Source organism: Gambusia affinis, linkage group LG19, assembly GCF_019740435.1.
Source record: "Gambusia affinis linkage group LG19, SWU_Gaff_1.0, whole genome shotgun sequence".
Taxonomy (NCBI): domain Eukaryota; kingdom Metazoa; phylum Chordata; class Actinopteri; order Cyprinodontiformes; family Poeciliidae; genus Gambusia; species Gambusia affinis.
In genome coordinates, this window is record NC_057886.1 from 2837335 (window position 1) to 2863374 (window position 26040).

General features: G+C 37.2%; 6 protein-coding genes, 1 long non-coding RNA gene and 1 pseudogene across 9 annotated transcripts in view; 1 reads left to right on the top strand and 7 right to left on the bottom strand.

The window, feature by feature from the left end:
* On the top strand, positions 1-4656 carry LOC122821380. Its single transcript, XR_006369002.1, has 2 exons — positions 1-331; positions 4127-4656. It is a non-coding gene; the product is annotated as an uncharacterized LOC122821380 (long non-coding RNA).
* On the bottom strand, positions 521-1844 carry LOC122821373 (ferritin, middle subunit-like). The gene is given in 5 exon segments (XM_044099230.1): positions 521-854; positions 926-1051; positions 1167-1313; positions 1744-1814; positions 1817-1844. Coding segments are annotated over 5 exon segments (528 nt in total). The 3' UTR covers positions 521-698.
* On the bottom strand, positions 4341-23855 carry LOC122821372 (ferritin, middle subunit-like). 2 transcript variants are annotated; one of them, XM_044099229.1, is made up of 5 exons: positions 23658-23855; positions 5564-5665; positions 4987-5133; positions 4746-4871; positions 4341-4674 (listed from the first exon to the last, which is right to left on the bottom strand). In XM_044099229.1, exons 2-5 carry the CDS (start codon positions 5663-5665, stop codon positions 4519-4521), a joined length of 531 nt encoding a protein of 176 aa, XP_043955164.1. In that variant the 5' UTR covers positions 23658-23855; the 3' UTR covers positions 4341-4518. The 2 variants fall into 2 exon arrangements, with proteins under 2 accessions (XP_043955164.1, XP_043955163.1); XM_044099228.1 differs by lacking the exon at positions 23658-23855 and adding an exon at positions 10539-10769 and having other exon boundaries at positions 5564-5653.
* LOC122821368 (ferritin, middle subunit-like) overlaps positions 8170-26040 on the bottom strand; it is a 23414-nt gene continuing 5543 nt past the window's right edge. The window contains exon 5 of the transcript XR_006369001.1: positions 8170-8293. The gene's annotated coding sequence lies outside the window, so the exon portion shown is untranslated. The remainder of the gene's footprint in view (positions 8294-26040) is intronic.
* On the bottom strand, positions 8442-10550 carry LOC122821379 (ferritin, middle subunit-like). Its single transcript, XM_044099234.1, has 4 exons — positions 10452-10550; positions 9862-10008; positions 8537-8662; positions 8442-8465 (listed from the first exon to the last, which is right to left on the bottom strand). Exons 1-4 carry the CDS (start codon positions 10548-10550, stop codon positions 8442-8444), a joined length of 396 nt encoding a protein of 131 aa, XP_043955169.1.
* Positions 13044-14543, bottom strand: LOC122821376 (annotated as a pseudogene).
* On the bottom strand, positions 16904-23765 carry LOC122821371 (ferritin, middle subunit-like). The gene is made up of 5 exons (XM_044099226.1): positions 23646-23765; positions 18141-18230; positions 17551-17697; positions 17310-17435; positions 16904-17237 (listed from the first exon to the last, which is right to left on the bottom strand). The coding sequence occupies exons 1-5, from the start codon at positions 23655-23657 to the stop codon at positions 17082-17084; spliced, it is 531 nt and encodes a 176-aa protein (XP_043955161.1). The 5' UTR covers positions 23658-23765; the 3' UTR covers positions 16904-17081.
* Positions 21607-23658, bottom strand: LOC122821377 (ferritin, middle subunit-like). 2 transcript variants are annotated; one of them, XM_044099233.1, is made up of 4 exons: positions 23556-23658; positions 22980-23126; positions 22739-22864; positions 21607-21940 (listed from the first exon to the last, which is right to left on the bottom strand). In XM_044099233.1, exons 1-4 carry the CDS (start codon positions 23598-23600, stop codon positions 21785-21787), a joined length of 474 nt encoding a protein of 157 aa, XP_043955168.1. In that variant the 5' UTR covers positions 23601-23658; the 3' UTR covers positions 21607-21784. The 2 variants fall into 2 exon arrangements, with proteins under 2 accessions (XP_043955168.1, XP_043955167.1); XM_044099232.1 differs by lacking the exon at positions 21607-21940 and adding an exon at positions 22333-22666.

Consider the following 26040-nt stretch of genomic DNA (forward strand, 5'->3'; position numbering starts at 1 on the left):
TAGTATCGTTAATCAAATTGTTTTTATTTTAGGTACACAGTTAAAGATATATTTTACATACTTATCACTCCTGGGTCCTTTCACATTTGTGTGTTACTGTAATTTGATGAAAGAAAATAAGTTAAATGTAGCATGATTGTGTTGTTTAGGAGGTTGAATTTTATTTCCATTTTATCCTTAACTAAATAGAGCACACATTCCAACACTCGCAATCAAAATGTATTTAGAGCTACAACAGTTTTTGTAACCAATTCTCTGATATTGAAAAATTTAAAAACTTTGTGTTTTATATTTTCTGCATTATAAATCTACCAATCTCCATAATTGATAGGTGGTGAGGAAGACATGGGAAAACTGGAATCAAGGTTACTGACAATTTTTGACATTCCAAGTTGAAATAGTTTATCACCTCAGTCCAAAGTGTATAAATAAAATAACTTGCTTTACATACAAAAATCACTCTAGACTGAGTAGCAATTTACACCTCAATGCAAATTAGAAACAAGTCAGACCACAGAACTCCAGCTCAAGATGTTTATTCAGAGAATCAGAAGTTACACTTAGACCAACTTCTTAATACACTCAACAACTTCAGAAACTGATTAGGTCAATGAAATGCTTAATAAACTCTGGAGTAGACTAATTTAGCCTGAAGCCTTTGTTACAGACACTTCTACTCCATGTTCCCTGCTGGGCATTTAGCTTTTTCCTCCCAGGGTGTGCTTGTCAAACAGGTACTCCGCCATCTTGTTGTTGTGGGCATCCATGCGGGTCAGGTTGGTGATGTGGTCACCGAGCTTCTTGATGGACTCCACCTGCTCGTTCAGGTAGTGGGATTCCAGGAAGTCGCACAGCTGAAACAGAATTGTTTGTTAGATTCAAAAACATCAAATGTCATTGAAGAAAAATATAACTTTTATCTTACATGGGGATCAACACGATCAGAGGCCAACTTGTGCAGATCCAGCAGAGCCTGGTTGACATTTTTCTCCAGCTGCAGAGCACACTGCATGGCTTCCAGCCCACTGCCCCACTCATCCTTCTCTGGTTTCTGTAAAATGGAAAACATTTACAGTTCAATGTTTTTGGAGTATATTTGATTTAAGTTGCAATTCAAACATTAAAATGGCTGCCATGTGTCTTTTGTTAGCATTAGCTGTTCTTACCTTGATATCCTGGAGGAAGATTCGGCCTCCTCTCTTATTCTGAAAGGACAGCAGCTTCTCGGCGTGCTCCCTCTCCTCCTCACTGTTCTCCTTGAAGAAGTGGGAGAAACCTGGCAGAGCCACGTCGTCGCGGCAGAAGTAATAAGCCTGTTGAGCAAACAAGTAGTACAGTTATTGAAACAAATCGCGCCCAATTATTATCTGGCCAAGAAGCAGTTTTGGTCAAGTCACGTTGAGTAATGGAGTCTGTTAAGAACAATTGCAGCCTCAGCTGAGTTATCATCCGTAAAATACGGAATCGTCCCGCATTTGACTGTTAAATGTTGCGTTCCGAATTTCTATAAATGTCCCGTAGACACACCAATAAACACCAAGTGTAACAATAACGACCCAAATAAAAACACATGAAATATTATGTACAGCTAATTTGTCGTGGCCACTTCTGTAATCATCCTAAACTGATGGGTGTCCCTTATTTTCATTTCTGAAAGCTAGCATCAGCAGCATTTTATTTGACCAGGTGGCTAAATAGATAAACAGACTAATGAAGCAGAGGTAGTGCAAATAGTATTCTTACCATAGAGGTGTAGGTGTAGGAGGCGAACATCTCCAGGTTGACCATCCTGTTAATGGCGGCCTCGCAGTCATGTGGTAGTTCTGACGCACCTGGGATTCCATCTTGGTTCGGTTTTTTTTTTCTTGTGCTTCTAACAAAACACTGTGGGAAAAATAAAGCTTTAAGTTGACTACTTTAGTAGTGGTCAAGTAGCAGCACGGTTGAGATAGCTCTACAGTCTGCTTGGGTAGGGAAAAATGAAGTTCCGTTCAAACACTGTTGAAGCAAGAACTCTATGAAGCTTTGGTCCCCGTTCTGTGACGGAGTCGACGCTCCTCTGTATTTAAACTGATCTGGTGACGGAAGTCAAAGTCACTCTACAGGTGTCCACCAATCAGCAATCGAGGATGACATAAGCAAAATAGTGGTGTCGCTTTTGAAAGACACAGCAGGATGTAACACAACACGGTGAACCATTAAATTTAATTCATTTATTTATTGATTTATGTAAATGGTGAACCGTGGTGTTTCACTGTTTAATATGATGCCTCCTTCGATGACATTGGGTTTTCTGAGATTTATGTGAAGAAATAAGCTGAATAAACAATTTATGAAATTGTTTAGGTGAACTCTGTGTGCAATGACTTTATAACCTTTTTGCTTTAACATAAAAATACATTTGGCCTAATTCTAAGTAATTATTATTATTAAAAATATGTTTCTGTGTTCTCTGAGTTGTCTCTTTAAAAAAAGTGGCTTTCAACTACTAGCAGCGCTGGATTTCTGTCAAGGTCATCATAGAGAATGAATCTGTTAAAAATCCACACCAACATTTTTGAGTTTTGACAAACAAAAAGAAATGTGTGCCAGAAAACAATGTGCCATTTTCCTTCCACATCACAATTATGCATCACTTTATATTGGTTTATCATTTAAAATGTCAATGAAGTAGATTAAAGTTTGTGGTAAAAAGTAACATATAATCTTAGGCTAAAATACACCCTTTTGCCTGCCTATCATCCGTCCATCCATCCATCCATCCATCCATCCATCCATCCATCCATCCATCCATCCATCCATCCATCCATCAACATATATTTGTTCAAACATCAGAGCTGTGTATCGTCTTCATAGTTATTGTAGATATTAAATAGGAACGGTTCCAGGATTTAACCTTTGGGTATCTCACATGTGATTTACAATGAGAAGTTACGTATTGAAAGAAAAAAAATCCCTGTTCCTTGGTTTTGATTGAAGGCAGCTGAGTATTGGACCAGAGAATCCACCCAGCTTAGTGGACTATGCCTTTTGCTTTCTAGGCTCAGTTCTCTCTTTACTACATCATTACACTTTCTGCACCAGCAACACATATCAGTGTTTCTATCAACTTCTAGGACAGATATTAGCCACAGGTGACTTGGTGCACCATGTCACTAAAGAGAGTTTGACCAACAAGGGATTGATGTGTCTCTCTAAACTAGATAGACCAGAACTTACAACAGTAGTCATGCAATATGTGTTAAGATATTTATAGGAGCAGTCAGTTTACCACACAACAATACAGCTATGTTAATACATTAAATTAGAGGTAGAGGCAGAACTATCCAACTTCATGCTAACAATAGGATCAACAACTATATGAACTCCATAGCTAATGTCTCATTTTCTGGGAGGATTACATGACATTTTTAGATTATATATTGTAGTTTTGGATATTCAAAGATTTCATTGCAAATAATAATTCAGATTAATCGAAGATCATTCTTTATTTTCTTTTTACCAAAAAATAGCCATTTTTAAAAATATATCATTGCCATTTAGTTAAGTGAAGAAAATAACTTGCGTGACTTAACGTCATCTGTTGAAAGATGTATTTGAGAGCTGACTTCTTATTAAACATCTAATTGAATTTACCTTTAAGTTACACAACTGTAATGAAATGAACTGTCTTCAAAATGTCATGCAGATCATTTCCACCAGATGGCGCTGTGCAATAACAAAACTCCATAGCTACTGAGAAGCAATGTTACAGAAAAAAATAAGTTTTATTTTACTGAAATGCTTTAAAATACATGCAGGAAATTAGTATCGTTAATCAAATTGTTTTTATTTTAGGTACAGTTAAAGATATATTTTACATACTTATCACTCCTGGGTCCTTTCCCATTTGTGTGTTACTGTAATTTGATGAAAGAAAATAAGTTAAATGTAGCATGATTGTGTTGTTTAGGAGGTTGAATTTTATTTCCATTTTATCCTTAACTAAATAGAGCACACATTCCAACACTCGCAATCAAAATGTATTTAGAGCTACAGCAGTTTTTGTAACCAATTCTCTGATATTGAAAAACTTTGTGTTTTATATTTTCTGCATTATAAATCTACCAATCTCCATAATTGATAGGTGGTGAGGAAGACATGGGAAAACTGATGGCTTTTTGAAGAACAATATTAAGAATCAAGGTTACTGACAATTTTTGACATTCCAAGTTGAAATAGTTTATCACCTCAGTCCAAAGTGTATAAATAAAATAACTTGCTTTACATACAAAAATCACTCTAGACTGAGTAGCAATTTACACCTCAATGCAAATTAGAAACAAGTCAGACCACAGAACTCCAGCTCAAGATGTTTATTCAGAGAATCAGAAGTTACACTTAGACCAACTTCTTAATACACTCAACAACTTCAGAAACTGATTAGGTCAATGAAATGCTTAATAAACTCTGGAGTAGACTAATTTAGCCTGAAGCCTTTGTTACAGACACTTCTACTCCATGTTCCCTGCTGGGCATTTAGCTTTTTCCTCCCAGGGTGTGCTTGTCAAACAGGTACTCCGCCATCTTGTTGTTGTGGGCATCCATGCGGGTCAGGTTGGTGATGTGGTCACCGAGCTTCTTGATGGACTCCACCTGCTCGTTCAGGTAGTGGGATTCCAGGAAGTCGCACAGCTGAAACAGAATTGTTTGTTAGATTCAAAAACATCAAATGTCATTGAAGAAAAATATAACTTTTATCTTACATGGGGATCAACACGATCAGAGGCCAACTTGTGCAGATCCAGCAGAGCCTGGTTGACATTTTTCTCCAGCTGCAGAGCACACTGCATGGCTTCCAGCCCACTGCCCCACTCATCCTTCTCTGGTTTCTGTAAAATGGAAAACATTTACAGTTCAATGTTTTTGGAGTATATTTGATTTAAGTTGCAATTCAAACATTAAAATGGCTGCCATGTGTCTTTTGTTAGCATTAGCTGTTCTTACCTTGATATCCTGGAGGAAGATTCGGCCTCCTCTCTTATTCTGAAAGGACAGCAGCTTCTCGGCGTGCTCCCTCTCCTCCTCACTGTTCTCCTTGAAGAAGTGGGAGAAACCTGGCAGAGCCACGTCGTCGCGGCAGAAGTAATAAGCCTGTTGAGCAAACAAGTAGTACAGTTATTGAAACAAATCGCGCCCAATTATTATCTGGCCAAGAAGCAGTTTTGGTCAAGTCACGTTGAGTAATGGAGTCTGTTAAGAACAATTGCAGCCTCAGCTGAGTTATCATCCGTAAAATACGGAATCGTCCCGCATTTGACTGTTAAATGTTGCGTTCCGAATTTCTATAAATGTCCCGTAGACACACCAATAAACACCAAGTGTAACAATAACGACCCAAATAAAAACACATGAAATATTATGTACAGCTAATTTGTCGTGGCCACTTCTGTAATCATCCTAAACTGATGGGTGTCCCTTATTTTCATTTCTGAAAGCTAGCATCAGCAGCATTTTATTTGACCAGGTGGCTAAATAGATAAACAGACTAATGAAGCAGAGGTAGTGCAAATAGTATTCTTACCATAGAGGTGTAGGTGTAGGAGGCGAACATCTCCAGGTTGACCATCCTGTTAATGGCGGCCTCGCAGTCGCGGTGGTAGTTCTGACGCACCTGGGATTCCATCTTGGTTCGGGTTTTTTTTTTTTTTCTTTTGGCTTCTAACAAAAACACTGTGGGAAAAAAAGCTTTACGTTGACTACTTTAGTAGTGTTAAAGTAGCAGGGTTGAGATAGATCTACAGTCAGCTTTGGTAGGGAGAAAAGAAGTTCCGTTCAAACACTGTTGAAGCAAGAACTCTTTGAAGCTTTGGTCCCCGTTCTGTGACGGAGTCGACGCTCCTCTGTATTTAAACTGATCTGGTGACGGAAGTCAAAGTCACTCTACAGGTGTCCACCAATCAGCAATCGAGGATGACATAAGCAAAATAGTGGTGTCGCTTTTGAAAGACACAGCAGGATGTAACACAACACGGTGAACGATTAAATTTAATTCATTTATTTATTGATTTATGTAAATGGTGAACCGTGGTGTTTCACTGTTTAATATGATGCCTCCTTCGATGACATTGGGTTTTCTGAGATTTATGTGAAGAAATAAGCTGAATAAACAATTTATGAAATTGTTTAGGTGAACTCTGTGTGCAATGACTTTATAACCTTTTTGCTTTAACATAAAAATACATTTGGCCTAATTCTAAGTAATTAATTATTATTATTAAAAATATGTTTCTGTGTTCTCTGAGTTGTCTCTTTAAAAAAAGTGGCTTTCAACTACTAGCAGCGCTGGATTTCTGTCAAGGTCATCAAAGAGAATGAATCTGTTAAAAATCCACACCAACATTTTTGAGTCTTGACAAACAAAAAGAAATGTGTGCCAGAAAACAATGTGCCATTTTCCTTCCACATCACAATTATGCATCACTTTATATTGGTTTATCATTTAAAATGTCAATGAAGTAGATTAAAGTTTGTGGTAAAAAGTAACATATAATCTTAGGCTAAAATACACCCTTTTGCCTGCCTATCATCCGTCCATCCATCCATCCATCCATCCATCCTTCCGTCCATCCATCCATCCATCCATCCATCCATCCATCCATCCATCAACATATATTTGTTCAAACATCAGAGCTGTGTATCGTCTTCATAGTTATTGTAGATATTAAATAGGAAGGGTTCCAGGATTTAACCTTTGGGTATCTCACATGTGATTTACAATGAGAACTTACGTATTGAAAGAAAAAAATCCCTGTTCCTTGGTTTTGATTGAAGCCAGCTGAGTATTGGACCAGAGAATCCACCCAGCTTAGTGGACTATGCCTTTTGCTTTCTAGGCTCAGTTCTCTCTTTACTACATCATTACACTTTCTGCACCAGCAACACATATCAGTGTTTCTATCAACTTCTAGGACAGATATTAGCCACAGGTGACTTGGTGCACCATGTCACTAAAGAGAGTTTGACCAACAAGGGATTGATGTGTCTCTAAACTAGATAGACCAGAACTTACAACAGTAGTCATGCAATATGTGTTAAGATATTTATAGGAGCAGTCAGTTTACCACACAACAATACAGCTATGTTAATACATTAAATTAGAGGTAGAGGCAGAACTATCCAACTTCATGCTAACAATAGGATCAACAACTATATGAACTCCATAGCTAATGTCTCATTTTCTGGGAGGATTACATGACATTTTTAGATTATATATTGTAGTTTTGGATATTCAAAGATTTCATTGCAAATAATTCAGATTAATCGAAGATCATTCTTTATTTTCTTTTTACCAAAAATAGCCATTTTAAAAATATATCATTGCCATTTAGTTAAGTGAAGAAAATAACTTATGTGACTTAACGTCATCTGTTGAAAGATGTATTTGAGAGCTGACTTCTTATTAAACATCTAATTGAATTTACCTTTAAGTTACACAACTGTAATGAAATGAACTGTCTTCAAAATGTCATGCAGATCATTTCCACCAGATGGCGCTGTGCAATAACAAAACTCCATAGCTACTGAGAAACAATGTTACAGAAAAAAATAAGTTTTATTTTACTGAAATGCTTTAAAATACATGCAGGAAATTAGTATCGTTAATCAAATTGTTTTTATTTTAGGTACACAGTTAAAGATATATTTTACATACTTATCACTCCTGGGTCCTTTCACATTTGTGTGTTACTGTAATTTGATGAAAGAAAATAAGTTAAATGTAGCATGATTGTGTTGTTTAGGAGGTTGAATTTTATTTCCATTTTATCCTTAACTAAATAGAGCACACATTCCAACACTCGCAATCAAAATGTATTTAGAGCTACAACAGTTTTTGTAACCAATTCTCTGATATTGAAAAACTTTGTGTTTTATATTTTCTGCATTATAAATCTACCAATCTCCATAATTGATAGGTGGTGAGGAAGACATGGGAAAACTGATGGCTTTTTGAAGAACAATATTAAGAATCAAGGTTACTGACAATTTTTGACATTCCAAGTTGAAATAGTTTATCACCTCAGTCCAAAGTGTATAAATAAAATAACTTGCTTTACATACAAAAATCACTCTAGACTGAGTAGCAATTTACACCTCAATGCAAATTAGAAACAAGTCAGACCACAGAACTCCAGCTCAAGATGTTTATTCAGAGAATCAGAAGTTACACTTAGACCAACTTCTTAATACACTCAACAACTTCAGAAACTGATTAGATCAATGAAATGCTTAATAAACTCTGGAGTAGACTAATTTAGCCTGAAGCCTTTGTTACAGACACTTCTATGCTGGGCATTTTTTTTCTCCCAGGGTGTGCTTGTCAAACAGCCATCTTGTTCTTGTGGGCATCCATGTCAGGTTGGTGATGTGGTCACCAGCTTCTTGATGGACTCCACCTGCTTTCAGGTAGTGAGGAAGTCACACAGCTGAAACAGAATTGTTTATTAGATTCAAAAACATCAAATGTTATTGAAGAAAAATATAACTTTTATCTTACATGGGGATCAACCCGATCAGAGGCCAACTTGTGCAGATCCAGCAGAGCCTGGTTGACATTTTTCTCCAGCTGCAGAGCACACTGCATGGCTTCCAGCCCACTGCCCCACTCATCCTTCTCTGGTTTCTGTAAAATGGAAAACATTCACAGTAAAAATTTTTTGCAGTCCATTTGATTTAAGTTGCAATTCAAACATCAAAATGGCTGCTACGTGTCTTTTGTTAGTGCGATATACCATAATATGGGGGATTTTAATCACTTGTTTATATAGTAAAATAAAAAAGGAACCAAAATATAGACAGCGTTTCACCAGGAAGCTTAGAGTGAGGAGCCCCTCCCCCTCCCTCCTCAGACAGAGTTTGGTGAAGAAGACAGCAGTCCTTCCATCATTCACTGACACTATTCATGTTTACAGGTTAGTGATGTGAAGCTGGTGAAAACTGTCCCCACTAAAATGCAACGTTAGAAGTTAATTTGGTACCAATTTCGCAATCACATGCTAGACGTGCTTAGACATTCAAGAGGGGGGGGGGGGGGAGTGATTTTTTAAATTATTTTTAATAATTACGATTAGAGAGATTTTAGCTACAACGGTTGTAAAACAGCCACTATAGAGTTTGCTACAGCGCCGATACACTCCCAGACCCAACTTTGCAGAGGTTACAGTGGTATCCTGACATGTTGTGTTATCAGTTAACAGGAAGACTGCTTAAAATGTGAACGTGTTAAAATTACATGTAATCAGTTCACAGAGTTTCAAATACTTATTATAGACGTTACCACTTTTCCTCCTACTTTGTAGCTGATTCTACTGTAGTATCTTAAAGAAGATTTAGTCGTCTGAATATGCCCATATTAAATTATATAACTAATAATATGATTATATTTTTCAGAATTATAACAATTCAAAGAAATTAGTAGCCTTAAAATTTCACTGCACATCAGAAATAGGTTTTCTTTTTATGTAAATCTGTAAGGTTTAAATTGATTGTCAAATTGTTTGATTTGGCCCTTGGATGTTGTCAAAGCTGGTGGGGCTGATGCCGTTTATTTAAGTAGATGGAATATGGTTGCTTTGGAGCAACGGAAGGACACATGGACATGAATGGACAAAGTAATGTTCATTGTATGATTTTGAGAATTTGTAATAAAGAGAGAGTTTGGGGGAAAAGACGGTGGTCATCATCCACATCCACAAACACTATTCATGTTTACAGGTTTTCCATTAGGAAGAAAGGAGAAGCAGAGAAATAAAAAAAACACTCATTTGTTACAACTGATTTAGTCCTGCTGAGACGTGTAACATTAGCATTAGTTGTTCTTACCTTGATATCCTGGAGGAAGATTCGGCCTCCTCTCTTATTCTGAAAGGACAGCAGCTTCTCGGCGTGCTCCCTCTCCTCCTCACTGTTCTCCTTGAAGAAGTGGGAGAAACCCGGCAGAGCCACGTCGTCGCGGCAGAAGTAATAAGCCTGTTGAGCAAACAAGTAGTACAGTTATTGAAACAAATCGCGCCCCATTATTATCTGGCCAAGAAGCAGCTTTGGTCAAGTCACGTTGAGTAATGTAGTCTGTTAAGAACAACTGCAGCCTCAGCTGAGTTATCATCCGTAAAATACGGAATCGTCCCGCTTTTGGCTGTGAAATGTTGCGTCCCGTATTTCTATAAATGTCCCGTAGATACACCAGTCTATCACACACATAAACACTAAGTCTAACAATAACGACCCCAATAAAAACACATGAAATATTATGTACAGCTAATTTGTCATGGCCACTTCTTTAATCATCCTAAACTGATGGGTGTCCCTTATTTTCATTTCTGAAAGCTAGCATCAGCAGCATTTTATTTGACTAGGTGGCTAAATAGATTAACAGACTAATGAAGCAGAGGTAGTGCAAATAGTATTCTTACCATAGAGGTGTAGGTGTAGGAGGCGAACATCTCCAGGTTGACCATCCTGTTAATGGCGGCCTCGTCAGCGTGGTAGTTCTGACGCACCTGGGATTCCATCTTGGTTCGGGTTTTCTTGTGCTTTTAACACGAAACTGAGGGGAAAAAAGCTTTACGTTGACTACTTTAGTAGTGTTAAAGTAGCAGCAAGGTTGAGAGAGATCTACAGTCAGCTTTGGTAGGGAGAAAAGAAGTTCCGTTCAAACACTGTTGAAGCAAGAACTCTTTGAAGCTTTGGTCCCCGTTCTGTGACGGAGTCGACGCTCCTCTGTATTTAAACTGATCTGGTGACGGAAGTCAAAGTCACTCTACAGGTGTCCACCAATCAGCAATCGAGGATGACATAAGCAAAATAGTGGTGTCGCTTTTGTAAGACAAAGCAGGATGTAACACAACACGGTGAACGATCAAAATTCGTTTACTCTTTTACTGGTTCATGGAAATGGTGAACCGTGGTGTTTCTCTGTTTAACATGATGCCTCCATGCGACATTGTGTTTTCTGAGAATTACATGAAAAAATAAGCTGACTAAACAATTCATTGAAATTGTTAATGTGAACTATGTGTACAGTAACTTTATAACCTTTTTTGCTTTAACATGAAATATACATTTGGCCTAATTCTAAGTAATTAATTATTATTATTAAAAATATGTTTCTGTGTTCTCTGAGTTGTCTCTTTAAAAAAAGTGGCTTTCAACTACTAGCAGCGCTGGATTTCTGTCAAGGTCATCAAAGAGAATGAATCTGTTAAAAATCCACACCAACATTTTTGAGTTTTGACAAACAAAAAGAAATGTGTGCCAGAAAACAATGTGCCATTTTCCTTCCACATCACAATTATGCATCACTTTATATTGGTTTATCATTTAAAATGTCAATTAAATAGATTAACGTTTGTGGTAAAAAGTAACATATAATCTTAGGCTAAGTTACACCCTTCTGTCTGCCTATCATCCATCCATCCATCCATCCATCCATCCATCCATCCATCCATCCATCCGTCCATCCATCCATCCATCCATCCATCCATCCATCCATCAACATATATTTGTTCAAACATCAGAGCTGTGTATCGTCTTCATAGTTATTGTAGATATTAAATAGGAAGGGTTCCAGGATTTAACCTTTGGGTATCTCACATGTGATTTACAATGAGAACTTTACGATTGAAAGAAAAAAATCCCTGTTCCTTGGTTTTGATTGAAGCCAGCTGAGTATTGGACCAGAGAATCCACCCAGCTTAGTGGACTATGCCTTTGCTTTCTAGGCTCAGTTCTCTTTTACTACATCATTACACTTTCTGCACCAGCAACACATATCAGTGTTTCTATCAACTTCTAGGACAGATATTAGCCACAGGTGACTTGGTGCACCATGTCACTAAAGAGAGTTTGACCAACAAGGATTGATGTGTCTCTAAACTAGATGGACCAGAACTTACAACAGTAGTCATGCAATATGTGTTAAGATATTTATAGGAGCAGTCAGTTTACCACACAACAATACAGCTATGTTAATACATTAAAATTAGAGGTAGAGGCAGAACTATCCAACTTCATGCTAACAATAGGATCAACAACTATATGAACTCCATAGCTAATGTCTCATTTTCTGGGAGGATTACATGACATTTTAGATTATATATTGTAGTTTTGGATATTCAAAGATTTCATTGCAAATAATTCAGATTAATCGAAGATCATTCTTTATTTTCTTTTTACCAAAAAAATAGCCATTTTTGAAAATATATCATTGCCATTTAGTTAAGTGAAGAAAATAACGTGGACTTGACGTCATCTGTTGAAAGATGTATTTGAGAGCTGACTTCTTATTAAACATCTAATTGAATTTACCTTTAAGTTACACAACTGTAATGAAATGAACTGTCTTCAAAATGTCGTGCAGATCATTTCCACCAGATGGCGCTGTGCAATAACAAAACTCCATAGGAACTGAGAAACAATGTTACTGAAAAAAAAGTTTTATTTTACTGAAAATCTTTAAAATACATGCAGGAAATTAGTATCGTTAATCAAATTGTTTTTATTTTAGGTACACAGTTAAAGATATATTTTACATACTTATCACTCCTGGGTCCTTTCACATTTGTGTGTTACTGTAATTTGATGAAAGAAAATAAGTTAAATGTGGCATGATTGTGTTGTTTAGGAGGTTGAATTTTATCCTTAACTAAATAGAGCACACATTCCAACACTCGCAAGCAAAATGTATTTAGAGCTACAGTTTTTGTAACCAATTCTCTGATATTGAAAAATTTAAAAACTTTGTGTTTTATATTTTCTGCATTATAAATCTACCAATCTCCATAATTGATAGGTGGTGAGGAAGACATGGGAAAACTGATGGCTTTTTGAAGAACAATATTAAGAATCAAGGTTACTGACAATTTTTGACATTCCAAATTGAAATAGTTTATCACCTCAGTCCAAAGTGTATAAATAAAATAACTTGCTTTACATACAAAAATCACTCTAGACTGAGTAGCAAGTTACACCTCAATGCAAGTTAGAAACAAGTCAGACCACAGAACTCCAGCTCAAGATGTTTATTCAGAGAATCAGAAGTTACACTTAGACCAACTTCTTAATACACTCAACAACTTCAGAAACTGATTAGATCAATGAAATGCTTAATAAACTCTGGAGTAGACTAATTTAGCCTGAAGCCTTTGTTACAGACACTTCTACTCCATGTTCCCTGCTGGGCATTTAGCTTTTTTCTCCCAGGGTGTGCTTGTCAAACAGGTACTCCGCCATCTTGTTCTTGTGGGCATCCATGCGGGTCAGGTTGGTGATGTGGTCACCGAGCTTCTTGATGGACTCCACCTGCTCGTTCAGGTAGTGGGACTCCAGGAAGTCGCACAGCTGAAACAGAATTGTTTATTAGATTCAAAAACATCAAATGTTATTGAAGCAAAAATATAACTTTTATCTTACATGGGGATCAACACGATCAGAGGCCATCTTGTGCAGATCCAGCAGAGCCTGGTTGACATTTTTCTCCAGCTGCAGAGCACACTGCATGGCTTCCAGCCCACTGCCCCACTCATCCTTCTCTGGTTTCTGTAAAATGGAAAACATTTACAGCTCAATATTTTTGGAGTATATTTGATTTAGGTTACAATTCAAACATTAAAATGGCTGCCATGTGTCTTTTGTTAGCATTAGTTGTTCTTACCTTGATATCCTGGAGGAAGATTCGCCTCCTCTTATTCTGAAAGGACAGCAGCTTCTCGGCGTTCTCTCCTCCTCACTGTTCTCCTTGAAGAAGTGGGAGAAACTGGCAGAGCCACGTCGTCGCAGCAGAAGTAATAAGCCTGTTGAACAAACAAGTAGTACAGTTATTGAAACAAATCGCGCCCCATTATTATCTGGCCAAGAAGCAGTTTTGGTCAAGTCACGTTGAGTAATGGAGTCTGTTCAAGAACAACTGCAGCCTCAGCTGAGTTATCATCCGTAAAATACGGAATCGTCCGCATTTGACTGTTAAATGTTGGTTCGAATTTCTATAAATGTCCCGTAGATACACCAGTCTATCACACACATAAACACTAAGTCTAACAATAACGACCCAAATAAAACACATGAAATATTATGTAAAGCTAATTTGTCGTGCCACTTCTTTAATCATCCTAAACTGATGGGTGTCCCTTATTTTCATTTCTGAAAGCTAGCATCAGCAGCATTTATTTGACCAGGTGGCTAAATAGATAAACAGACTAATGAAGCAGAGGTAGTGCAAATAGTATTCTTACCATAGAGGTGTAGGTGTAGGAGGCGAACATCTCAGGTTGACCATCCTGTTAATGGCGGCCTCAAGATCGCGGTGGTAGTTCTGACGCACCTGGGATTCCATCTTGGTTCGGTTTTCTTGTGCTTTTAACAAGAAACTGAGGGAAAAAAAGCTTTACGTTGACTACTTTAGTAGTGTTAAAGTAGCAGCAAGGTTGAGAGAGATCTACAGTCAGTTTTGGTAGGGAGAAAAGAAGTTCCGTTCAAACACTGTTGAAGCAAGAACTCTTTGAAGCTTTGGTCCCGTTCTGTAGACGGAGTCGACGCCTCTGTATTTAAACTGATCTGGTGACGGAAGTCAAAGTCACTCTACAGGTGTCCACCAATCAGCAATCGAGGATGACATAAGCAAAATAGTGGTGTCGCTTTTGAAGACAAAGCAGGATGTAACACAACACGGTGAGCGATCAAATTTGTCACTTTCTTTTACTGGCTCATGGAAATGGTGAACCGTGGTGTTTCTCTGTTTAACATGATGCCTCCTGCGATGACATTGTGTTTTCTGAGATTTACATGAAAAAAATAAGCTGACTAAACAATTCATTGAAATTGTTAATGTGAACTATGTGTACAGTAACTTTATAACCTTTTTGCTTTAACATAAAAAATACATTTGGCCTAATTCTAAGTAATTAATTATTATTATTAAAATATGTTTCTGTGTTCTCTGAGTTGTCTCTTTAAAAAAGTGGCTTTCAACTACTAGCAGCGCTGGATTTCTCAAGGCTAGTTCTGTTCAAGAGAAGAGAATGAATCTGTTAAAATCCACACCAACATTTTTGAGTTTTGACAAAAAAAGAAATGTGTGCCAGAAAACAATGTGCCATTTTCCTTCCACATCACAATTATGCATCACTTTATATTGGTTTATCATTTAAAATGTCAATTAAATAGATTAACGTTTGTGGTAAAAAGTAATATATAATCTTAGGCTAAATTACACCCTTTTGCCTGCCTATCATCCATCCATCCATCCATCCATCCATCCATCCATCCATTCATACTTCCATCCATCCATCCATCCAACCATCCATCCATCCATCCATCCATCAACATATATTTGTTCAAACATCAGAGCTGTGTATCGTCTTCATAGTTATTGTAGATATTAAATAGGAAGGGTTCCAGGATTTAACCTTTGGGTATCTCACATGTGATTTACAATGAGAAGTTACGTATTGAAAGAAAAAAAATCCCTGTTCCTTGGTTTTGATTGAAGCCAGCTCAGTATTGGACCAGAGAATCCACCCAGCTTAGTGGACTATGCCTTTTGCTTTCTAGGCTCAGTTCTCTCTTTACTACATCATTACACTTTCTGCACCAGCAACACATATCAGTGTTTCTATCAACTTCTAGGACAGATATTAGCCACAGGTGACTTGGTGCACCATGTCACTAAAGAGAGTTTGACCAACAAGGGATTGATGTGTCTCTCTAAACTAGATAGACCAGAACTTACAACAGTAGTCATGCAATATGTGTTAAGATATTTATAGGAGCAGTCAGTTTACCACACAACAATACAGCTATGTTAATACATTAAATTAGAGGTAGAGGCAGAACTATCCAACTTCATGCTAACAATAGGATCAACAACTATATGAACTCCATAGCTAATGTCTCATTTTCTGGGAGGATTACATGACATTTTTAGATTATATATTGTAGTTTTGGATATTCAAAGATTTCATTGCAAATAATTCAGATTAATCGAAGATCATTCTTTATTTTCTTTTTACCAAAAAAATAGCCATTTTTGAAAATATATCATTGCCATTTAGTTAAGTGAAGAAAATAACTTACGTGACTTGACGTCATCTGTTGAAAGATGTATTTGAGAGCTGACTTCTTATTAAACATCTAATTGAATTTACCTTTAAGTTACACAACTGTAATGAAATGAACTGTCTTCAAAATGTCGTGCAGATCATTTCCACCAGATGGCGCTGTGCAATAACAAAACTCCATAGGAACTGAGAAACAATGTTACAGAAAAAAATAAGTTTTATTTTACTGAAATTCATTCAAATACATGCAGGAAATTAGTATCGTTAATCAAATTGTTTTTATTTTAGGTACACAGTTAAAGATATATTTTACATACTTAACACTCCTGGGTCCTTTCACATTTGTGTGTTACTGTAATTTGATGAAAGAAAATAAGTTAAATGTAGCATGATTGTGTTGTTTAGGAGGTTGAATTTTATTTCCATTTTATCCTTAACTAAATAGAGCACACATTCCAACACTCGCAATCAAAATGTATTTAGAGCTACAACAGTTTTTGTAACCAATTCTCTGATATTGAAAAATTTAAAAACTTTGTGTTTTATATTTTCTGCATTATAAATCTACCAATCTCCATAATTGATAGGTGGTGAGGAAGACATGGGAAAACTGATGGCTTTTTGAAGAACAATATTAAGAATCAAGGTTACTGACAATTTTTGACATTCCAAGTTGAAATAGTTTATCACCTCAGTCCAAAGTGTATAAATAAAATAACTTTTTTTTTTACATACAAAAATGCAAAAATCACTCTGGACTGAGTAGCAATTTACACCTCAATGCAAATTAGAAACAAGTCAGACCACAGAACTCCAGCTCAAGATGTTTATTCAGAGAATCAGAAGTTACACTTAGACCAACTTCTTAATACACTCAACAACTTCAGAAACTGATTAGGTCAATGAAATGCTTAATAAACTCTGGAGTAGACTAATTTAGCCTGAAGCCTTTGTTACAGACACTTCTACTCCATGTTCCCTGCTGGGCATTTAGCTTTTTTCTCCCAGGGTGTGCTTGTCAAACAGGTACTCCGCCATCTTGTTCTTGTGGGCATCCATGCGGGTCAGGTTGGTGATGTGGTCACCGAGCTTCTTGATGGACTCCACCTGCTCGTTCAGGTAATGGGACTCCAGGAAGTCGCACAGCTGAAACAGAATTGTTTATTAGATTCAAAAACATCAAATGTTATTGAAGCAAAAATATAACTTTTATCTTACATGGGGATCAACACGATCAGAGGCCATCTTGTGCAGATCCAGCAGAGCCTGGTTGACATTTTTCTCCAGCTGCAGAGCACACTGCATGGCTTCCAGCCCACTGCCCCACTCATCCTTCTCTGGTTTCTGTAAAATGGAAAACATTTACAGCTCAATATTTTTGGAGTATATTTGATTTAGGTTACAATTCAAACATTAAAATGGCTGCCATGTGTCTTTTGTTAGCATTAGTTGTTCTTACCTTGATATCCTGGAGGAAGATTCGGCCTCCTCTCTTATTCTGAAAGGACAGCAGCTTCTCGGCGTGCTCCCTCTCCTCCTCACTGTTCTCCTTGAAGAAGTGGGAGAAACCCGGCAGAGCCACGTCGTCGCGGCAGAAGTAATAAGCCTGTTGAGCAAACAAGTAGTACAGTTATTGAAACAAATCGCGCCCCATTATTATCTGGCCAAGAAGCAGTTTTGGTCAAGTCACGTTGAGTAATGGAGTCTGTTAAGAACAATTGCAGCCTCAGCTGAGTTATCATCCGTAAAATACGGAATCGTCCCGCATTTGACTGTTAAATGTTGCGTTCCGAATTTCTATAAATGTCCCGTAGATACACCAGTCTATGACACACATAAACACCAAGTCTAACAATAACGACCCAAATAAAAACACATGAAATATTATGTAAAGCTAATTTGTCGTGGCCACTTCTTTAATCATCCTAAACTGATGGGTGTCCCTTATTGTCATTTCTGAAAGCTAGCATCAGCAGCATTTTATTTGACCAGGTGGCTAAATAGATAAACAGACTAATGAAGCAGAGGTAGTGCAAATAGTATTCTTACCATAGAGGTGTAGGTGTAGGAGGCGAACATCTCCAGGTTGACCATCCTGTTAATGGCGGCCTCGCAGTCGCGGTGGTAGTTCTGACGCACCTGGGATTCCATCTTGGTTCGGGTTTTCTTGTGCTTTTAACAAGAAACTGAGGGGGGAAAAGCTTTACGTTGACTACTTTAGTAGTGTTAAAGTAGCAGCAAGGTTGAGAGAGATCTACAGTCAGCTTTGGTAGGGAGAAAAGAAGTTCCGTTCAAACACTGTTGAAGCAAGAACTCTTTGAAGCTTTGGTCCCCGTTCTGTGACGGAGTCGACGCTCCTCTGTATTTAAACTGATCTGGTGACGGAAGTCAAAGTCACTCTACAGGTGTCCACCAATCAGCAATCGAGGATGACATAAGCAAAATAGTGGTGTCGCTTTTGTAAGACAAAGCAGGATGTAACACAACACGGTGAACGATCAAATTTCGTTCACTCTTTTACTGGCTCATGGAAATGGTGAACCGTGGTGTTTCTCTGTTTAACATGATGCCTCCTGCGATGACATTGTGTTTTTTGAGATTTACATGAAAAAATAAGCTGAATAAACAATTCATTGAAATTGTTAATGTGAACTATGTGTACAGTAACTTTATAACCTTTTGCTTTAACATAAAATATACATTTGGCCTAATTCTAAGTAATTAATTATTATTATTAAAAATATGTTTCTGTGTTCTCTGAGTTGTCTCTTTAAAAAAAGTGGCTTTCAACTACTAGCAGCGCTGGATTTCTGTCAAGGTCATCATAGAGAATGAATCTGTTAAAAATCCACACCATCATTTTTGAGTTTTGACAAACAAAAAGAAATGTGTGCCAGAAAACAATGTGCCATTTTCCTTCCACATCACAATTATGCATCACTTTATATTGGTTTATCATTTAAAATGTCAATTAAATAGATTAACGTTTGTGGTAAAAAGTAATATATAATCTTAGGCTAAATTACACCCTTTTGCCTGCCTATCATCCATCCATCCATCCATCCATCCATCCATCCATTCATACTTCCATCCATCCATCCATCCATCCATCCATCCATCCATCCATCCATCCATCCATCCATCCATCAACATATATTTGTTCAAACATCAGAGCTGTGTATCGTCTTCATAGTTATTGTAGATATTAAATAGGAAGGGTTCCAGGATTTAACCTTTGGGTATCTCACATGTGATTTACAATGAGAAGTTATGTATCGAAAGAAAAAAAATCCCTGTTCCTTGGTTTTGATTGAAGCCAGCTCAGTATTGGACCAGAGAATCCACCCAGCTTAGTGGACTATGCCTTTTGCTTTCTAGGCTCAGTTCTCTCTTTACTACATCATTACACTTTCTGCACCAGCAACACATATCAGTGTTTCTATCAACTTCTAGGACAGATATTAGCCACAGGTGACTTGGTGCACCATGTCACTAAAGAGAGTTTGACCAACAAGGGATTGATGTGTCTCTCTAAACTAGATGGACCAGAACTTACAACAGTAGTCATGCAATATGTGTTAAGATATTTATAGGAGCAGTCAGTTTACCACACAACAATACAGCTATGTTAATACATTGAATTAGAGGTAGAGGCAGAACTATCCAACTTCATGCTAACAATAGGATCAACAACTATATGAACTCCATAGCTAATGTCTCATTTTCTGGGAGGATTATATGACATTTTCCATCCATCCATCATGCATTATCTGAAAACCCTTCTTCCCTAATGGGGTCGGGAGGGTTGAAGGTGCCTATCTCCAGCTGCGCCCCAGAGGGCGGGGTACATCCTGGACAGGTCGCCAGTCTGTCACAGGGCAACACAGAGACATACAAGACAAAACGACTCATGCACACACACACTCACACCTAGGGAGAATTTAGAGAAACCAATTAACCTGACAGTCATGTTTTTGGACTGTGGGAGGAAGCCGGAACCCGGAGAGAACCCACCATGCACAGGAGAATGTAAAACTCGTGCAGAAAGACCCCAGGCCGAAATCGAACCCAGGACCTTCTTGCTGCAAGGCAACAACTCTACCAACTGTGCTACTGTGCAGCCCTGTACATGACATTTTAGATTATATATTGTAGTTTTGGATATTCAAAGATTTCATTGCAAATAATTCAGATTAATCAAAGATCATTCTTTATTTTCTTTTTACAAAAAAAATAGCCATTTTTAAAAATATATCATTGCCATTTAGTTAAGTGAAGAAAATAACTTACGTGACTTAACGTCATCTGTTGAAAGATGTATTTGAGAGCTGACTTCTTATTAAACATCTAATTGAATTTACCTTTAAGTTACACAACTGTAATGAAATGAACTGTCTTCAAAATGTCGTGCAGATCATTTCCACCAGATGGCGCTGTGCAATAACAAAACTCCATAGCTACTGAGAAACAATGTTACAGAAAAAAATAAGTTTTATTTTACTGAAATTCATTAAAATACATGCAGGAAATTAGTATCGTTAATCAAATTGTTTTTATTTTAGGTACACAGTAAAGATATATTTTACATATATAACGCTCCTGGGTCCTTTCACATTTTTGTGTTACTGTAATATTTTGCTTTGAAGAAAGAAAATAAGTTAAATGTGGCATGATTGTGTTGTTCAGCAGGTTGTATTATATTTCCATTTGATTTCCTTTTATCCTAAGCTAAATAGAGCACACAGTCTTAATCTCGCATTCAAAATGTATTTAGAGCTGCAAGTTCTTGTAACTAATTCTCTGATATTGAAAAATATAAAAACTGTTTTAGATTTCCTGTATTATAAATCTACTGATCTCCATAATTTCCCATACTTGATAGGTGGTGAGGAAGACATGGGAAAACTGATGGCTTTTTAAAGAACAATATTAGGAATCAAGGTTACTGACAATTTGACATTCCAAGTTGAAATAGTTTATCACCTCAGTCCAAAGTGTATAAATAGAATAACTGGTTTTACATCAGACGTTAAAAATCACTCTAGACTGAATAAAAAGCTTTTTACACCTCAATGTATTCACTAGAATGTCTGAATGTTGCCCAGCCTAAATTAAAGTGTAAGACAGGAGGTTCAGACAAATCTTAACACAACCTTGAAAATGGATTATTGTAAATATTTAACCATTTACTCCAATAAATTCAGGTTTCATCCATTAGGGAGACCAGTTAATCCATCATGCATATATTGGGAGTGTAGTAGTAAACCAGTGCTCCCACATTGGCTGTGTGAAAACATCCAAACTCCAAGCAGAAAAACCCAAACTGGGATTTTTACAAGGGAAAAGCCTCATATAGTCAGTTCCTGGTCCACATTGGAAGACCTGCATCTTTGTGAGATTGTCTTCAAATTGACCTTCATAAGTTGACTTGGAAAAAGCTTTGCATATTAAATTTGAATTTACCCATTTTAGAGGCACAAAGCCCTCAAATTAGAAACAAGTCAGACCACAGAACTCCAGCTCAAGATGTTTATTCAGAGAATCAGAAGTTACACTTAGACCAACTTCTTAATACACTCAACAACTTCAGAAACTGATTAGGTCAATGAAATGCTTAATAAACTCTGGAGTAGACTAATTTAGCCTGAAGCCTTTGTTACAGACACTTCTACTCCATGTTCCCTGCTGGGCATTTAGCTTTTTCCTCCCAGGGTGTGCTTGTCAAACAGGTACTCCGCCATCTTGTTGTTGTGGGCATCCATGCGGGTCAGGTTGGTGATGTGGTCACCGAGCTTCTTGATGGACTCCACCTGCTTGTTCAGGTAGTGGGACTCCAGGAAGTCACACAGCTGAAACAGAATTGTTTATTAGATTCAAAAACATCAAATGTCATTGAAGCAAAAATATAACTTTTATCTTACATGGGGATCAACCCGATCAGAGGCCATCTTGTGCAGATCCAGCAGAGCCTGGTTGACATTTTATATTTTCTGCATTATAAATCTACCAATTCCATAATTGATAGGTGGTGAGGAAGACATGGGAAAACTGATGGCTTTTTGAAGAACAATATTAAGAATCAAGGTTACTGACAATTTTTGACATTCCAAGTTGAAATAGTTTATCACCTCAGTCCAAAGTGTATAAATAAAATAACTTGCTTTACATATAAAAAAATCACTCTAGACTGAGTAGCAATTTACACCTCAATGCAAATTAGAAACAAGTCAGACCACAGAACTCCAGCTCAAGATGTTTATTCAGAGAATCAGAAGTTACACTTAGACCAACTTCTTAATACACTCAACAACTTCAGAAACTGATTAGGTCAATGAAATGCTTAATAAACTCTGGAGTAGACTAATTTAGCCTGAAGCCTTTGTTACAGACACTTCTACTCCATGTTCCCTGCTGGGCATTTAGCTTTTTTCTCCCAGGGTGTGCTTGTCAAACAGGTACTCCGCCATCTTGTTGTTGTGGGCATCCATGCGGGTCAGGTTGGTGATGTGGTCACCGAGCTTCTTGATGGACTCCACCTGCTCGTTCAGGTAGTGGGACTCCAGGAAGTCGCACAGCTGAAACAGAATTGTTTATTAGATTCAAAAACATCAAATGTCATTGAAGCAAAAATATAACTTTTATCTTACATGGGGATCAACCCGATCAGAGGCCATCTTGTGCAGATCCAGCAGAGCCTGGTTGACATTTTTCTCCAGCTGCAGAGCACACTGCATGGCTTCCAGCCCACTGCCCCACTCATCCTTCTCTGGTTTCTGTAAAATGGAAAACATTTACAGTTCAATGTTTTTGGAGTATATTTGATTTAAGTTACAATTCAAACATTAAAATGGCTGCCATGTGTCTTTTGTTAGCATTAGTTGTTCTTACCTTGATATCCTGGAGGAAGATTCGGCCTCCTCTCTTATTCTGAAAGGACAGCAGCTTCTCGGCGTGCTCCCTCTCCTCCTCACTGTTCTCCTTGAAGAAGTGGGAGAAACCCGGCAGAGCCACGTCGTCGCGGCAGAAGTAATAAGCCTGTTGAACAAACAAGTAGTACAGTTATTGAAACAAATCGCGCCCAATTATTATCTGGCCAAGAAGCAGTTTTGGTCAAGTCACGTTGAGTAATGGAGTCTGTCAAGAACAACTGCAGCCTCAGCTGAGTTATCATCCGTAAAATACGGAATCGTCCCGCATTTGACTGTTAAATGTTGGTTCCGAATTTCTATAAATGTCCCGTAGACACACCAATAAACACCAAGTGTAACAATAACGACCCAAATAAAAACACATGAAATATTATGTACAGCTAATTTGTCGTGGCCACTTCTTTAATCATCCTAACCTGATGGGTGTCCCTTATTTTCATTTCTGAAAGCTAGCATCAGCAGCATTTTATTTGACCAGGTGGCTAAATAGATAAACAGACTAATGAAGCAGAGGTAGTGCAAATAGTATTCTTACCATAGAGGTGTAGGTGTAGGAGGCGAACATCTCCAGGTTGACCATCCTGTTAATGGCGAACTAGAAGTCCAAGTGGTAGTTCTGACGCACCTGGGATTCCATCTTGGTTCGGGTTTTCTTGTGCTTTTAACAAGAAACTGAGGGGAAAAAAAGCTTTACCTTGACTACTTTAGTAGTGTTCAAGTAGCAGCAAGGTTGAGATAGATCTACAGTCAGCTTTGGTAGAGAAAAAAGAAGTTCCGTTCAAACACTGTTGAAGCAAGAACTCTTTGAAGCTTTGGTCCCCGTTCTGTGACGGAGTCGACGCTCCTCTGTATTTAAACTGATCTGGTGACGGAAGTCAAAGTCACTCTACAGGTGTCCACCAATCAGCAATCGAGGATGACATAAGCAAAATAGTGGTGTCGCTTTTGAAAGACACAGCAGGATGTAACACAACACGGTGAACGATCAAATTTAATTCATTTATTTATTGATTTATGTAAATGGTGAACCGTGGTGTTTCACTGTTTAATATGATGCCTCCTTCGATGACATTGGGTTTTCAGAGATTTATGTGAAGAAATAAGCTGAATAAACAATTTATGAAATTGTTTAGGTGAACTCTGTGTGCAATGACTTTATAACCTTTTTGCTTTAACATAAAAATAAATTATGCCTAATTCTAAGTAATTAATTATTATTATTAAAATATGTTTCTGTGTTCTCTGAGTTGTCTCTTTAAAAAAAGTGGCTTTCAACTACTAGCAGCGCTGGATTTCTGTCAAGGATATCAAAGAGAATGAATCTGTTAAAAATCCACACCAACATTTTTGAGTTTTGACAAACAAAAAGAAATGTGTGCCAGAAAACAATGTGCCATTTTCCTTCCACATCACAATTATGCATCACTTTATATTGGTTTATCATTTAAAATGTCAATGAAGTAGATTAAAGTTTGTGGTAAAAAGTAACATATAATCTTAGGCTAAAATACACCCTTTTGCCTGCCTATCATCCGTCCATCCATCCATCCATCCATCCATCCTTCCGTCCATCCATCCATCCATCCATCCATCCATCCATCCATCCATCCATCAACATATATTTGTTCAAACATCAGAGCTGTGTATCGTCTTCATAGTTATTGTAGATATTAAATAGGAAGGGTTCCAGGATTTAACCTTTGGGTATCTCACATGTGATTTACAATGAGAACTTACGTATTGAAAGAAAAAAATCCCTGTTCCTTGGTTTTGATTGAAGCCAGCTGAGTATTGGACCAGAGAATCCACCCAGCTTAGTGGACTATGCCTTTTGCTTTCTAGGCTCAGTTCTCTCTTTACTACATCATTACACTTTCTGCACCAGCAACACATATCAGTGTTTCTATCAACTTCTAGGACAGATATTAGCCACAGGTGACTTGGTGCACCATGTCATTAAGAGAGTTTGACCAACAAGGGATTGATGTGTCTCTCTAAACTAGATAGACCAGAACTTACAACAGTAGTCATGCAATATGTGTTAAGATATTTATAGGAGCAGTCAGTTTACCACACAACAATACAGCTATGTTAATACATTAAATTAGAGGTAGAGGCAGAACTATCCAACTTCATGCTAACAATAGGATCAACAACTATATGAACTCCATAGCTAATGTCTCATTTTCTGGGAGGATTACATGACATTTTTAGATTATATATTGTAGTTTTGGATATTCAAAGATTTCATTGCAAATAATTCAGATTAATCGAAGATCATTCTTTATTTTCTTTTTACCAAAAAATAGCCATTTTTAAAAATATATCATTGCCATTTAATGAAGAAAATAACTTACGTGACTTAACGTCATCTGTTGAAAGATGTATTTGAGAGCTGACTTCTTATTAAACATCTAATTGAATTTACCTTTAAGTTACACAACTGTAATGAAATGAACTGTCTTCAAAATGTCGTGCAGATCATTTCCACCAGATGGCGCTGTGCAATAACAAAACTCCATAGGAACTGAGAAACAATGTTACTGAAAAAAAAGTTTTATTTTACTGAAAATCTTTAAAATACATGCAGGAAATTAGTATCGTTAATCAAATTGTTTTTATTTTAGGTACACAGTTAAAGATATATTTTACATACTTATCACTCCTGGGTCCTTTCACATTTGTGTGTTACTGTAATTTGATGAAAGAAAATAAGTTAAATGTGGCATGATTGTGTTGTTTAGGAGGTTGAATTTTATCCTTAACTAAATAGAGCACACATTCCAACACTCGCAAGCAAAATGTATTTAGAGCTACAGTTTTTGTAACCAATTCTCTGATATTGAAAAATTTAAAAACTTTGTGTTTTATATTTTCTGCATTATAAATCTACCAATCTCCATAATTGATAGGTGGTGAGGAAGACATGGGAAAACTGATGGCTTTTTGAAGAACAATATTAAGAATCAAGGTTACTGACAATTTTTGACATTCCAAGTTGAAATAGTTTATCACCTCAG

Coding starts and splice junctions, on each gene's coding strand:
- LOC122821372 (XM_044099229.1), bottom strand. CDS start 5,665: ATGGAATCCCAGGTGCGTCAGAACTACCACCGCGACTGCGAGGCCGCC. Junction 4,872..4,986: donor TCTTCCTCCAGGATATCAAG/GTAAGAACAGCT, acceptor TCCATTTTACAG/AAACCAGAGAAGGATGAGTG. Junction 4,675..4,745: donor CTGATCGTGTTGATCCCCAT/GTAAGATAAAAG, acceptor ATTCTGTTTCAG/CTGTGCGACTTCCTGGAATC.
- LOC122821379 (XM_044099234.1), bottom strand. CDS start 10,550: ATGGAATCCCAGGTGCGTCAGAACTACCACGCTGACGAGGCCGCCATT. Junction 10,009..10,451: donor CCTACACCTACACCTCTATG/GTAAGAATACTA, acceptor TTTGCTCAACAG/GCTTATTACTTCTGCCGCGA. Junction 8,466..8,536: donor CTGATCGGGTTGATCCCCAT/GTAAGATAAAAG, acceptor ATTCTGTTTCAG/CTGTGTGACTTCCTCACTAC.
- LOC122821377 (XM_044099233.1), bottom strand. CDS start 23,600: ATGGTCAACCTGGAGATGTTCGCCTCCTACACCTACACCTCTATG. Junction 22,865..22,979: donor TCTTCCTCCAGGATATCAAG/GTAAGAACAACT, acceptor TCCATTTTACAG/AAACCAGAGAAGGATGAGTG. Junction 21,941..22,738: donor CTGATCGGGTTGATCCCCAT/GTAAGATAAAAG, acceptor ATTCTGTTTCAG/CTGTGTGACTTCCTGGAGTC.
- LOC122821371 (XM_044099226.1), bottom strand. Junction 17,698..18,140: donor CCTACACCTACACCTCTATG/GTAAGAATACTA, acceptor TTTGCTCAACAG/GCTTATTACTTCTGCCGCGA. Junction 17,238..17,309: donor CTGATCGTGTTGATCCCCAT/GTAAGATAAAAG, acceptor ATTCTGTTTCAG/CTGTGCGACTTCCTGGAGTC.